This window comes from Epinephelus moara, chromosome 2 (assembly GCF_006386435.1).
Source record: "Epinephelus moara isolate mb chromosome 2, YSFRI_EMoa_1.0, whole genome shotgun sequence".
Taxonomy (NCBI): domain Eukaryota; kingdom Metazoa; phylum Chordata; class Actinopteri; order Perciformes; family Serranidae; genus Epinephelus; species Epinephelus moara.
The window spans coordinates 29,714,102-29,727,599 of NC_065507.1; the positions used below are offsets into that span (position 1 = coordinate 29,714,102).

Consider the following 13,498-nt stretch of genomic DNA (forward strand, 5'->3'; position numbering starts at 1 on the left):
AAACAAAAAAAAAAAGTAAAATCTTACCCTGTCCATCTGAGGCGTCTCCCTGTAATTTACTCGACTCTTATTTTGAAGTCGAGCTTCAAACTTCCGGTCGGCGGCGCGCGAGGTTTGTTTTCGTAGCATGGGCAAACTAGCTAACGTTAGCAGGTTGACTCGCAGTAAAATTTAAAAACATTTTATATCGTGGTTTTGTAGTTTGTCGACAACATTTTGTCAAGAGTTTAATGGCGACATGGAAGTCCACACACCGCCATGGTAAGTTAGAATGACGTTAACTTCAAAGGTAAATCTACTTTTGTCGTCTGGTTCCTGTTTGTAAATGAGTAGCATTTAATGTAACTAAAGTTAACGTTAAACTAACCTGAGTGTGTTTTCTAGACACTGTCAACCAGCTATAACATTTGCTACGGCTGTGACTCAAACGTTGACGTTACTTTCTCGATGAATTGTCCTAAACAGTTGTAATGTCACGTTACATAACCTTACCGTAAGCTAATGAATTTCATTAGCAGCTAGCTGGCCATGCCCACCCTGGGGAATGTGATGCATCACTCAGTTTAAAACTATAACGTTAACGTTACGTTTCTGAGTTTTAACTTGTTTCTTGATGAACGCTTTGTCTTCTCAGGTGTGCCCCATAACAAACTTTAGATGTTACATAAATCAAGTGGAATGAATTTTCCCTCAAAAAACATGTACGACACGTATAAAGATGAAATCTGGAAAGGTGAGACAACAGTAGTCACAATAAATCTTGAACACTATATTATGCAGCTGTTCTTGACCTGATATTGTTTCCAACCGCTTAAATCTAGCTGCATAATCATGGAGTGATACTTTTTTGTGCAGTTACAATTTACAAATAACAAAACATGTTTTATAAGTCTGAGGCTGTGTACTTATTACTTATCTATAAACCATTTTTATTTTACAATTTAGAGCTGGGACCACTGGACCCCAACTGGTTTGAGGCATTGACAGCTCAAACATTCACGAATGAGGGAAATGTCTCTGATCAAGATGACCTGTGTGCTAACCAAGAGGGGAATTTTAAAACACCCCTTGACAAAGCTGCAGTAGACAGTCAGCTGTTTTCAACCCCCAAAGTTTTCAGAAAAAGTCGAGTTGTGTCACCTGAAACTGAGGATGAGCGCTCGTTCACCGCTGAACAAGGTAATGTTTGATTAAGTCTTGACTGTTTATAACTGTATAGGACATTTTTAATTCACTCTTGTAAATTATACTATCCTACTTGTTTCTGCTCTGAAAAGCTTTCTTGACATAGCATCTATTAATTATGCTTCTCTGTGTTTCGTCCTAGAAAAAGAGACATTGACATGGATGGCAACACAAAGTCCGTGTATGTTTCGGGTGTCAAAAATGGGGTGAGTGCTACGACTCTGAGACTTCTCTGTCCATGCTGTTTGAAAGAGTTTGAATTTCAGTGGCTGCCCAGTTAAAGAAAAAAACAAACAAATATTACTTTGATATATAACTGTTGATGGTTGAGAATTGTTCTTTTTGAAAAGATTCATAGGTTCACATTTTAAATCCATTTTTGATGCCTGTTGTGTTTTTTATAGGGTCCCAGGTGAGAAATATGGAGGTTTTCAGCCTCAGAGTCAGAGCAGCTTTGGTGAGATTCCATTTGTTTAAATTGCATTTGAACCAAAAATTTAATAATCACTGGTTAATACGTTTGATTTTGTCATCTGTACAGATCTGCTTCATACGCCACAAAAATCCCCAGTGAGTGCATGGAGTCTACACTGATGTTATTTTTCGTTCAGCAAATGCCAGTATTTGAATGTGGAGTAATAGATAACATTGTGGTTTTATTTAAATTGTTTGTTTGTATTTATGATACAGGTCAGCCACGCCTATACGCATATATCTGAAAGTCTCGGTGCACAGATTCATCCTGATATGTCATGGACCAGTTCTCTGAATACCCCACCAGCAGTACCATCCACCTTGATTTTATGTAAGCAAATGACATAATAGGTTGTTTTAACACTCTCTGTATGTGATTTGTTAAATGAGTAGTGTGTCCTCTCAATTTTATAGCTAAAACTGATGAGAGTCCCTGTCCAGTGAGAGTTTCTCCAGATAAAAATGTTGTTGTGAGTACTCTGTCCAGGCCCAAAATGCAACAAACATATCTCTTCAATTTGAACAATGAATGGTGTGGCAAATAAATTTGCTTCTGATACTCAGTTTTTCTGTCTTGTCTATCTTAGATTGTGCGGAAGCTTTTTCCTTCACTTTCAAATGCTTCCAGAATTGAAGTGGTGTCATCCAAAAACAATGACATACCTACCATTCACCAAGGTACTGTGTTATTCCTTTAGAATTTGCTAATAGTCAAGATGGTGCAGTAGCTCTTGATGTGAATTACAAGATTGTCCAATGTAACAGATTTACTTATTTTGTGTTGCACAGGCTCTCAGATGTGTAATGCAAAATTATACTGATTGCTGGTTTGTACTCAACAGATGTTGTTTCCCCTGAGGCAAGTCAGAATCCAGAGACCCACAACTCCCCCCAGAGTTCTCTGAATCAGAGTGATGGTGTTTGGAAACAGAAGCTACCGGATGCTATTGAGGATGGAGAAATTTGCAGAACAGGAGCAAGTGTTCTTGATGGAGCTGAAAATGTTCTCTCTCCATTTTTCACCAACAGTAGTTCAGCACTAAGAAAAGTGAAGACTGACAGAGTCAAAAGAAAGCAAATCATTCCAACAAAAGAGGATGCAGACAACAATGCAAATGGTGCTGCATCCAGTGAACAGAGAACAGATGACCAGGAACCTGGCAGACTTCCTTCATCCCCACCAGTGAAAACTGGAGATATTGAAATCACCCAGTGGTCTCCGTTGAGTTTATCTGAAATTCCACCTTGTACTGTGGATAGCGCTTGCTATGATAGTAGTCCTGCTCAAGTGGAAAACAAAATGTTAACAGAACAACTACAGAGTGACTCTGTTTTTAGCCTGCCAGTCAGACCACCTATGAAAACCCCAGATTCTGGATGGACCAAGAAAAAAAGAAAATTTGTTTACACTGTAAAGACTCCAGAAGTTCAAGGAAAAGAAGCACAGTCTCAGAGGATGGACTTGTCACCAGGTACTCCAGATTGTGTTAACACATTTGTCATGCTTGTAAAGTGTAAAAATGCTTTAAGAGCTTTTGTATTAACATGAAAAAAAAACCACTTTTCCACAAGGAACTTATATGTTTTATCATCATCCTTTTTTCAGGACAAGAAGTTCACGTGAAGCAGTCTGGGAAAGCCCAAGATGAAGCGGACTCTTGCAGTATCGGGAAGAAAGAGATGCAAAAACAAGGAAATGTTGCAGAAGAAAGTTTACCTCCTTTCATACAAGGAAAAGTCCAGGATCTTGACATGTCGCAGCTTTGCAGAGATTTTGCACAAGACTTCAGTCAAATGTTAGACCCCAGTAAACCAAGTAAAGAAGCAGAGTATACTCCTCAAGACGGCTTCTCTCCATCAGCTTGTCTGTCAGCCGTGAAACGAGCTAAACAGAAAGCAGTGCAAGCAAACCTTTACCATGACTGTGATGGCGTCAGTAACAGAAAGCATGTTTCTACCACTAATCCAAAAAACTCCATCAGTGAGGGCACAATAAGTGACAGTGGATTCCAGTCTGCTGTAGCAGATAGCACCCACGTGACAGCATCATCATTTGTTCTTCCCAGCTCAGAGATCAATGGTGAAAGTCAACAGTGGACTGGCTTTAAAACAGACATGCACAGAACAACTCCTTTCGCATCTTCAAGTAAAAGAAATGGAAAAGAACATTTGGATGATATTTCACAAGGAGCTGAAACAGATGCCAAGCTGCCCAGTACAATCAGGGGAAGCCAGACACTGGGCCTTGGCAGAGAGAGTGAGTTGCCCATAGAAAGCACATCAGCACAACTACCCAGCAGTGCAAAAGGAACTGTCGATAACATTAATTGCGTTCCACTTAATGGTCAAGCTCATGGCAGTCTGCCACAGAAAACAACAGTTTCTCTTCCTTCCGTCCATACATCAGGATTCAAAACAGCTTCAAATAAGGGTATACACGTTTCCTCAGCCAACCTGAAGAAAGCCAAGCGTCTCTTTGAAGAGATTGAGGGGGAAAGAACTGTAAGTGAGCAGCCCACCGTATGTGACCATGGCACTAAAGAAGAAATTAGCGTCAGTTGTGAATCAGTGAAAAATCCAACCACAATGTCAAACCAGCCACTTTCTACAAGTGAAAAAAATGTGGATATTAGTTGCCACTTAACAGCTTCACAAAAAGCTGATGTGACTGAGATTTGCACTCTCTTGGAAGAAGCAGATACCCAGTTTGAATTTACACAGTTTAAAACTACAAACCTAAAACAACATAGTCAAGATAATGCTACCTCTCCCCAAAAAGTTGACAAAGAACTTGACCCTGATTTTCTTTCAGGTATAGATTTTGATGACAGTTTTAATGCAGAGGCTGAAAAGCACGTGGCAGTAACTGTATCGCAGGACAAAATAACCATAGCTTCAGATGGTAAAACAAATTGTGAAACATCAAACGTCACAAGTAAATCTACAGGTTTGTCATTGTCAAGTGCAATGAAAATAGAAAATCCCTCTACGGAAGCTGTTTCTTCCTCTTCAAAGCAGATCTCTGAAGGCAGTAGCAGGATTATGTCAGCTGAACCCAAAAATCTCGACAGTGCTGGGCACCCTGAAACAAGCAAGCTGGAGAACAAAAATCCCGTAATGCTTGGTGTGGGATTTAAGACTGCAGGAGGAAACATTTTGAGAGTTTCAAAAACGTGTCTAAGCAAAGCCAGAGCTTTGTTTGCAGATTTAGAGGATAATCTTGTGACAAGTCAAAAATCACCGGACAAGCAGTGTAGCAAAACTAACGCTGAAACACAGCATAAGCACAGTGGGGATAATCACACTGGTAACGTTTTGCTTCATAAAGATGACAAATCAGAGTTCACAGGTAATGATACAGGAGGGAGCATTCAGGGCTGTTTTTCCAACACGAAGGAGTATGTCTCTTCATACAAACAGGTCACAAGCATTAGAGATGATGTGACAGGAAGTTTGAAAAATAGCAAACTGGACACAACCACATGTCAAAGTGGGTTCCTGATGGCCAGTGGGAGAAGTATTTCTATTTCAGCAAAAGCTATGCAAGAGGCAGATGCTTTCTTCAAAGACTGTGACTCCACGGACACTAACACTGGCATGCCAGTGAAACATAAAAAGAACATGGAACCCTTGCCTGGAAGTTTGAGTCATAAGGAAACCCTTCCAAAATGTAAAAATGTTCAGGGGATAAATGTCAAAGTCTCTGAAGAACCAATCAATGAGTTTGAAAATGGAAATGCTGGACCAACTGCACGCCATACAGAGGTTGTACAACATAATGTGGAGGTTCCCAATTTTGGTTTTAAGAATACACCAATGTTAACAAATGCGGTCCCCTCTTTGACTGCAAAGGCACTTTCATCTCTCTTGTGCACAACATCAAAGAATATTGGCTCCTCAAGTAGTGGTGGATTTTCCACAGCCAGTGGGAAGAAAGTATCCCTGTCAGCTGATGCAATGAAAAAAGCAGAATGCCTACTGAATGAAATTCATACACTTGAGGACACTAACCAACAACTGAAGCAAAAGGGAGATGCTTTCAGATCAAGTCATCTCACCAGTCAGATTCAGATACCGCCTAAAAATGGTGGCTTTCAGACAGCCAGTGGCAAAGGATTTGCCATTTCATCTGCAGCTCTCAAGAAAGCAAAATTGCTGTTGAGTGAATGTGATGTAGTTGAGGACGAAATTGGTGCGAAACCAACACATTCAAAGATGCCAGTTCCTCCACTACCACCAAAGAATAGCGGATTTCTTGCAGCCAGTGGTAAACCAGTGACATTTTCATCTGAGGCCCTCCAGAAGGCAAAAGCTCTCTTCACTGACATCAGTTTAAGTACAGAGATCCCAGCTGCTTCAGGCTCAAAGACCACTGACAGGAAACAAGCCAATTCTGAAAACACAGAGAAAATACATTGTGCTTTCACAACTGCAGGGGGAGCTAAAGTCCATGTGTCACAGAAAAATCTGTTGAAAGCAAGAAACCTTTTGAAAGAATTTGATGATGGTTGTATTTCAGCAAAAGCAATGCAAGAAACAGATGCTTTCTTTGAAGACTGTGACATTAATGATGCTATTTCAGTAAAACATAAAAGTGTAACACCTGTGAGTGGAAGTGGAAGTGAGAAGAAAAAACCCTCAGAATTTAAACAAGATCAAAGGGTGACAAACATTTACAAAGAACCTGGAAGTGGACACACTGACTTTGAAAATGTTAACGTGGGACCAGTTGTAAACCATGAGAAGATGCTGCATCCCAATGCTGTGGAGAACAACAAAGGTGTTTTAAAGGGCACATTGGATTCTTTCAAAGCAGCTTCTTTACATGGAAACCCATCGATGGCAAAGCCACGTTCTCTGGTGTTGTGCACAACATCAAAAAACATTAGTTCTTCTGCCATTAATGAATCAAGCAACATTGGTGGATTCTGTACAGCCGGTGGGAAAAAAGTAACCGTGTCGGATGATGCAATGACAAAAGCAAAGTCTCTATTGAACGAAAGTGCTACATTTGAGGACACAAACAAACAACTGAAACAAAAGGAAGATACTTTTCCACAAAACAATGGGGGGTTTCAGACAGCCAGTGGCAAAGGAGTAGCTATTTCATCTGCAGCCCTAAAGAAAGCAAGAATTCTGTTAAGTGAATGTGAAGGAGCTGATGATGAAATTGGTGTAAAACCTACACATTCCAAGACTCCAGTTCCTAGTGTGCCACCCAAGAATAGAGGATTTCTTGCAGCGAGTGGTGAGCCAGTGGCATTTTCATCTGAGGCCCTCCAAAAGGCAAAAGCTCTCTTCAGTGACATCAGTTTCAGTACAGAGATTCCTGCTATTTCAGATACAAGGAACACTGACAAGAAACACAGCAATTCTGAAATTACAGAGAAAATGCATTGTGGTTTCACAACTGCAGGGGGAGCAAAAGTCCACGTGTCACAGAAAAATCTGTTGAAAGCAAGAAACCTTTTGAAAGAATTTTCTGATGGACAGTGTCATGTCTCAAACGCATCGTCAAGAGGGCCAGACGACACCAATAAGTCAGATCTATCAAAAGTGAAAGATGTGAACAGAGCTTCAAATTCTAATCTCAGCATGCCCTGTGACAAGGAAATGCCTTCTAAGTTTAGTGCCCCTCAGGTAGTTAAACCTTTGCAAGACACTGACCATGAAAAGGAAACATTTCAAACTCCAAGTGTACCTGGTGGTGTTTTAGCCAAAGACAAGGCACTTCCAGATTTATATAAGTCTAAAGGAGACAAAATGACCCCATCAGGGTCGTGCATCAATAACAGTCCTGGAGAGGGAATGTCAAGTCTACTGGACTACGAAAAAAATCAGACAAGCAGCAGCGACGAATCTAAGGTCAAAAGGCCACAAGACTCTTCAGTCCTAAACTTTCAGTCATTTAACCTCAGTGGGTGCACTGAAACTCAGCAGATGTTTTTCGCCCGGGAAGCTCTGGACTGCACTAAGGCTTTGTTAGAGGATGAAAGTCTGGCTGGCCAAAGTCTCTCAATGACTTTAGAAACTGTGCCACTGCAAGATAACCCTAAGTCCAGCTGCAAATCTGTAGAGGAGCAAAAGGGAACAGGGAAAAGATCAGTAGAGGACCCAGATATGACTGGTAAGTGTCTGTATTCTTAATAAAAAAAATCAATGTAGTATATGTTTTTGTTAATGCTGCACAGATTTTCTCACTGTTTTTTATTGGTTGGTTGATTATTATTGACTCATATGACCTTTAACCATGATTACTGACTATTAACCATGATTATTGGTTTTATGTTTTCAAAAATATTCTAGGTCAGCCTCCCCTGAAAAGACGATTACTGGAAGAATTCGACAGGACGGTTGATGGTCCGAGAGGTTCAACACTCCATCCAGAGAAAAGTTGTCCAAATGGTAAATTGCATTCCCTGTAGCAACTTATCAAAAGAATGCATATTTTGCCATGGAAAGAAAATAACTCTTGGATCTGTATTTTGTTCTTAATTAAGGTGTAATGAAAGACAGGAGAGTTTTTAAGTACCATGTCTCTCTCCATCCAAACATCACAAGGCCAGACAGGTAAGTTTGCCTTTGAATTGTTGGCCATGTTTTCAAGTGGCTGACACAGATTATCAGCTCTTAGTGATGTTTTTTATTTAATTTTATCTTACTGTTCGTGTGATGCAGCAATGGAAAAAACTGTGTGGAAACCACATTGCAAAAGACAACACCAACACAACACTCAACCCCAGGAGACAATAGATCAACACTGTCCAAGATGCCAGCGTTTGATCCTCCATTCCTCAAGAATACAAAGACAGAGAATTCCATGAATACAGAGCTCAAGGACATGAGACCACCTTGTGCATTCGTACCTCCATTCAAGAAACAAAGAACTCTTGTCCAAGTGAACTCTAGACCACAGGAGGAGGAGGATAAACACCACCATCTGTTTGTTACACCCTTTAACAGCAATACTTTTGTACCACCCAGTAAAAAAACACCAACCACAACAGATATAACAGGTGATAAAAGCAAAGAAGGCATTCAGACAGTGGCCTTGGCTGACACTGCAAATGATCACATAATGAATAATCAAAACCTTCCTATTGGCTGTGGATCAGAGGACTCTGCTGCAGAGGCTTCACATGTAGAGGACACATTGTCCACAAGCCAAGGTGCAGTAACCTTTTTTGATGAAGTCAGTATGGTACACTGTGAATACTCTGCACAACAAAGTTAAAATAATGTTTATGATCCACAGACATGTTTCCGAATCTTCAAAACATAGAGCTGGCACGAGATATGCAAGATATGAGGATCAGGAAGAAGAAGCGCCAGACCATTCGACCTTTGCAGGGCAGTTTGTTTCTAACCAAAACCTCAGGAGTATCGAGGATACAGTTAAAAGCTGCAGTAAATGGAAGGCCACCTGCAAGATACACCCAAAAACAGGCAAGGCCAAAACAGTTGTCTCAGTCAGTTTTGTTTTGTTTGGTTAAAAATGAGATCTCTGTCACCCTCATAGCTTTTTGACACGATAATGTTCTTGTTTTTCAGCTGTATGGACATGGAGTTCATCAGCGCGTGTATGGGATAACCAGTGAGACGGCAGAATCTTTTCGCTTCAGTTTACAGCAGTTCATCAAACAGGAAGCATTTATAGATGGAGGTGGTGTTCAGCTTGCTGATGGAGGATGGCTGATCCCCAGGAGGGATGGAACTGCAGGGAAAGAGGAGTTTCATAGGTATTACTGAATTTTAATTGAGTTTAAATCAGGATTTGTAATGTTAAACCGATTATAATGTGTGAGAAACCAGGTGTATCTTGGTATATGCAAATGTCGACTGCTGTGCTGAATTTAATTTTGTTCTTGACTATCCACAGAGCATTATGTGACACACCGGGGGTGGATCCTAAACTGATCACTGAGGAGTGGGTGTACAATCACTACCGATGGATTGTGTGGAAACAGGCCTCCATGGAAAGATCATTTCCGGAAACAATGGGCAGCCTCTGTCTCACTCCAGAGCAGGTTCTCCTTCAACTCAAGTACAGGTAGGCAGGATTACAACTTAATTTAGGTAATTTCATTGTGGGCTTAATAATACATCCACATGCAAAATGTGTGCAGATGTATCCCTAAATTGCAGTTTACAAGTATTTTACTAAAAGAAATGAGCAGAAAAACATTATTTTCCTCTAAATTTTCAATACATAAAAGATAAGCAAATTTGTTTGATGTATTTACAAAATATTTTTGAATTTTAAATGTGATTTTATTTAAATATCTGTTCTTTAAAGCATTTACTTAACCAACATGTTTTAGATATGATGTAGAGGTGGACCACAGCCGCAGGCCAGCTCTGAGAAAGATCATGGAAAAGGACGACACATCGGCCAAAACCTTGGTCCTCTGTGTTTGCGTCATCGTCTCCAGGGGTCACTCCCCAAACAGTTTCGGTGACACAAAGACTCCACAAGGTGCTGATGCCAAGACTGAAAACCCCTTTGCAGTTGTCTGGCTGACAGATGGATGGTATGCCATTAAAGCCCAGCTCGACGAACCTTTGACGGCCATGCTTCACAAAGGTCGAGTGTGTGTTGGTGGGAAGTTGATCATCCATGGGGCTCAGCTGGTGGGATCACAAGATGCTTGCTCCCCTCTGGAGGCACCTGAATCTCTCATGTTAAAGGTACTCTAGGAGGAAGGGCAGGAGTTATTCTGTCTTCAAACAAGGCAGCCAAATAGGTTGGCTTATAATTGTTCATGTGTTTAGATTTGCGCCAATAGCAGCAGACCGGCACGATGGGATGCTAAACTGGGATTTCACAGAGATCCACGGCCATTCCTGCTTCCTGTTTCCTGTTTGTACAGCGGTGGAGGACCGGTAGGATGTGTGGACATTATCATACTGAGAAGCTACCCCCTACAAGTGAGTTTAGTCTTGCATTGATATATTGTTACTGTTACTCCTGGATGTTCATGTTATGCTCCCTTTTGACTGTATGCTTGTCACATTTTCCAGTGGATGGAGAGGAAACCAGATGGAGGTACTGTGTTCCGTTCTATTCGTGCAGAAGAGAAAGAGGCGAGACGATATGACAGCCACAAACAAAAAGCTATGGAGATCCTATTTGCCAAGATTCAAGCTGAATTTGAGAAAGAGGACAAAGGTAGGAATTGGGTTTTCAGCATGTCAATGCCTTAACTGACGAATGGAGACAACAATGAAATTGGTCCAGTATTGACAGAGACAGTTGCAGCCAAAGTGGTGAATTAGGCTGGAACGTAATCCCTATGGGCAATTGTGCACTATCAGTTTACATACATTTAAACTGCTTGTTTTTGCCACTGATGGGCTCAGAGAGTTATTAGAAGTGTCTGACAAGTAGGGCTGGGTTAAAATAAGCACTCATCCCATTCAAATTGATCTTCACTTGAAAGATTCAATATCGATTCTTAAAATCCGAGATTGATCTTTTGTTATAATGCTCTTCCCGTGGATGCATGAAGGTTTAACCTGTTAATCTCGGTGGTATTAAACAGGCCCTGGCGCTAAATTTTTAAAAACTGTAGTATTGATAAGCTCAGACGTTAGGTTTTTTTGTTTGTTTGTTTTTTAACACGCACAAACACAGAGCAAACAGCAGAGAAGAGACTATTATGTAATGTTATCACACACGCTTGTCAAAAACAAGCATTTAAATGGACATGAATTGACAGTGCGAGATTGCCTGTTAGAATTACATTGCAGCCTGATTCACCACTTCGGCTGAAGCTGTTTCTCAATGCTGGACCAATTTCAAAAACTGTTGTCTTCATCGGTCAATAAGACACAAAAACATGGGAAAATAGGGTCCAGGTTAAAAAATACCCAAGTTTCCCTTTAAGTACAGGTTGAAATGGAGTAAGTTTAACAAAATTATCATCTTCAGGTTGTAACAAGACTCAGCATAGAAGACGGACAATCAGCCGTCAGGATATTAAAAGTCTTGAAGATGGAGAGGAGCTCTGTGAAGCAGTGGGGGATGACCCAGCCTACCTTGAGGTGATGAGAAATTTAGTTTCCAAATTGTTGATGTAATTTCTGTCATGAATAAAGTTTTAAATGCAAGCTTATTTTACTTACATGTCCAAGGCACATTTGAGTCAACAGCAGTTGGAGACTCTACGTACCTACAGGCGCACTCAGATGGAGAAAAAGCAGGCGGAACTGCAGGATCGCTACCGACGAGCTTTAGAAAATGCAGAGAACAGTGAAGGTAGCTGTCCCAAGCGAGACGTTACACCTGTGTGGAGACTCTGCATTGCTGACTCCATGGAGCAACCTGGCAATGGTGTGTCTTTGTTTATTTATTTTAGATGGTTTCTTTAATGTATGTACTGTAGTGTATTCAAACACTGATTTAAACTGATGAGGTTCTTTTTGTTTTAGTTTACCAGTTGAACCTTTGGCGACCTTCCTCGGATCTTCAGTCTTTACTTAAGGAAGGCTGTCGATACAAAGTCTACAACCTCACCACTTCTGATGGAAAGAAACATGGTGGTAGCACAACTCTTCAGCTGACTGGAACAAAGAAAACACAGTTTCAGGACCTGCAGGTACTGTGGAAACTAAATATCTTGAGCACACTCATTTTTTATTACTATTTGAAAAGTTAGATGATGGAAATCATGTATGAATACGTATGATTTGTTTTATCATTCAGGCTTCTCAAGAATGGTTATCGACACGTTTTCATCCGAGGGTCTCTACCGATTTTGTGGATCTTCAAAACCCAGAATTTCAGCCGCTGTGTGGAGAGGTTGATCTCACAGGATATGTCATCACTGTCATAGATAGACAGGGTAGGTGATTTATTTTCTTATAGGGTTCTTATGAATCCATAAGTCTTAAAAGGCATTGAATTTATTAATCTTGTAAAAAGGCCTCAGTCAGTACTAACATATCTTAAATCAGTCTTAAAATAGTCTGAAAACTGCTTAAGACATGGGAAGTAGGATTTTTTTTAGTTTTATTGTAAAATCTAAAATGATTAATAACATTTTGAAATAATTTACCAAATGCCTCTCACATAACCTCACCACATCAGGATAGTGAAACCAACTACATTTCTATTTTGCTTCCTGCCTGGATTCTCCGAGCAGATGATCCACTGTCTGTTAGCTACCTGTCACTGTAACCTGGACAACTTGGAGAATTGCAAGAGTTTGGGGGTTTGGCTGAAGGCAGTACATGGCAATGCATATGAGGCTTACGCCGGATTTCCACTGGATGCGTGTCCGTTGCGGAACGGTAGCGCTGGTTATCCGCTGCGTGCTCCGCCGTCCGTCAATACCCACCGGCTGCGTTTGGTGTGCGTTGCGGTGCAGCTCCGCCGGAAGACATCTCGGTGCACTGCCATGATTAATATCTCCTCGTCCGTGGTGTTCACGGGGTGAAATGACGTCTGAAAACCTCTGACCTGTTGACTTCAGGCCTGCCTCTGCCCATTATGTAGTTTTTAAGGTGTAGTGCAGGGAATATGATACGCCGTGAACACTGTGTATTTTATTTTGAAAATTAACCGGATGTTTTATTGTGTTTCTGTGCACGACTTCCTGCCCCGCACGATCTGCTCTGTGCTGAATTGCTACGTTGTGCTCCGGCGTCCGGCAAAAATAGAAGTCCTGCGTATCTGTTGCGGAGGTCTCCGGAGTTCCGGAGCTGAGACGGAGCCGGAACGCAGCACTGCCGCAGCCGGTGGAAACACACACATTGACTAGGATTGAATCCTATCGGCTCCGCTGCCGTGCCGGAGCGGAGACGCAACCAACACGCATCTGGTGGAAATTGGCCGTTA

General features: G+C 41.1%; 1 protein-coding gene across 1 annotated transcript in view; it reads left to right on the forward strand.

Annotated features, from left to right (window-relative positions):
- The first annotated feature begins 113 nt into the window (after positions 1–113).
- brca2 (BRCA2 DNA repair associated) overlaps positions 114–13,498 on the forward strand; it is a 16,176-nt gene continuing 2,791 nt past the window's right edge. The window contains exons 1-24 of the mRNA XM_050072917.1: positions 114–261; positions 635–733; positions 946–1,179; positions 1,328–1,391; positions 1,590–1,642; positions 1,727–1,755; positions 1,876–1,990; positions 2,074–2,129; positions 2,247–2,337; positions 2,502–3,131; positions 3,266–7,786; positions 7,966–8,064; positions 8,160–8,229; positions 8,338–8,828; positions 8,915–9,105; positions 9,211–9,398; positions 9,539–9,709; positions 9,981–10,347; positions 10,432–10,587; positions 10,681–10,828; positions 11,591–11,703; positions 11,794–11,992; positions 12,091–12,257; positions 12,365–12,503. Coding sequence (XP_049928874.1) covers positions 658–733; positions 946–1,179; positions 1,328–1,391; positions 1,590–1,642; positions 1,727–1,755; positions 1,876–1,990; positions 2,074–2,129; positions 2,247–2,337; positions 2,502–3,131; positions 3,266–7,786; positions 7,966–8,064; positions 8,160–8,229; positions 8,338–8,828; positions 8,915–9,105; positions 9,211–9,398; positions 9,539–9,709; positions 9,981–10,347; positions 10,432–10,587; positions 10,681–10,828; positions 11,591–11,703; positions 11,794–11,992; positions 12,091–12,257; positions 12,365–12,503 — 8,368 coding nt within the window. The 5' untranslated portion in view covers positions 114–261; positions 635–657. The remainder of the gene's footprint in view (positions 262–634; positions 734–945; positions 1,180–1,327; positions 1,392–1,589; positions 1,643–1,726; positions 1,756–1,875; positions 1,991–2,073; positions 2,130–2,246; positions 2,338–2,501; positions 3,132–3,265; positions 7,787–7,965; positions 8,065–8,159; positions 8,230–8,337; positions 8,829–8,914; positions 9,106–9,210; positions 9,399–9,538; positions 9,710–9,980; positions 10,348–10,431; positions 10,588–10,680; positions 10,829–11,590; positions 11,704–11,793; positions 11,993–12,090; positions 12,258–12,364; positions 12,504–13,498) is intronic.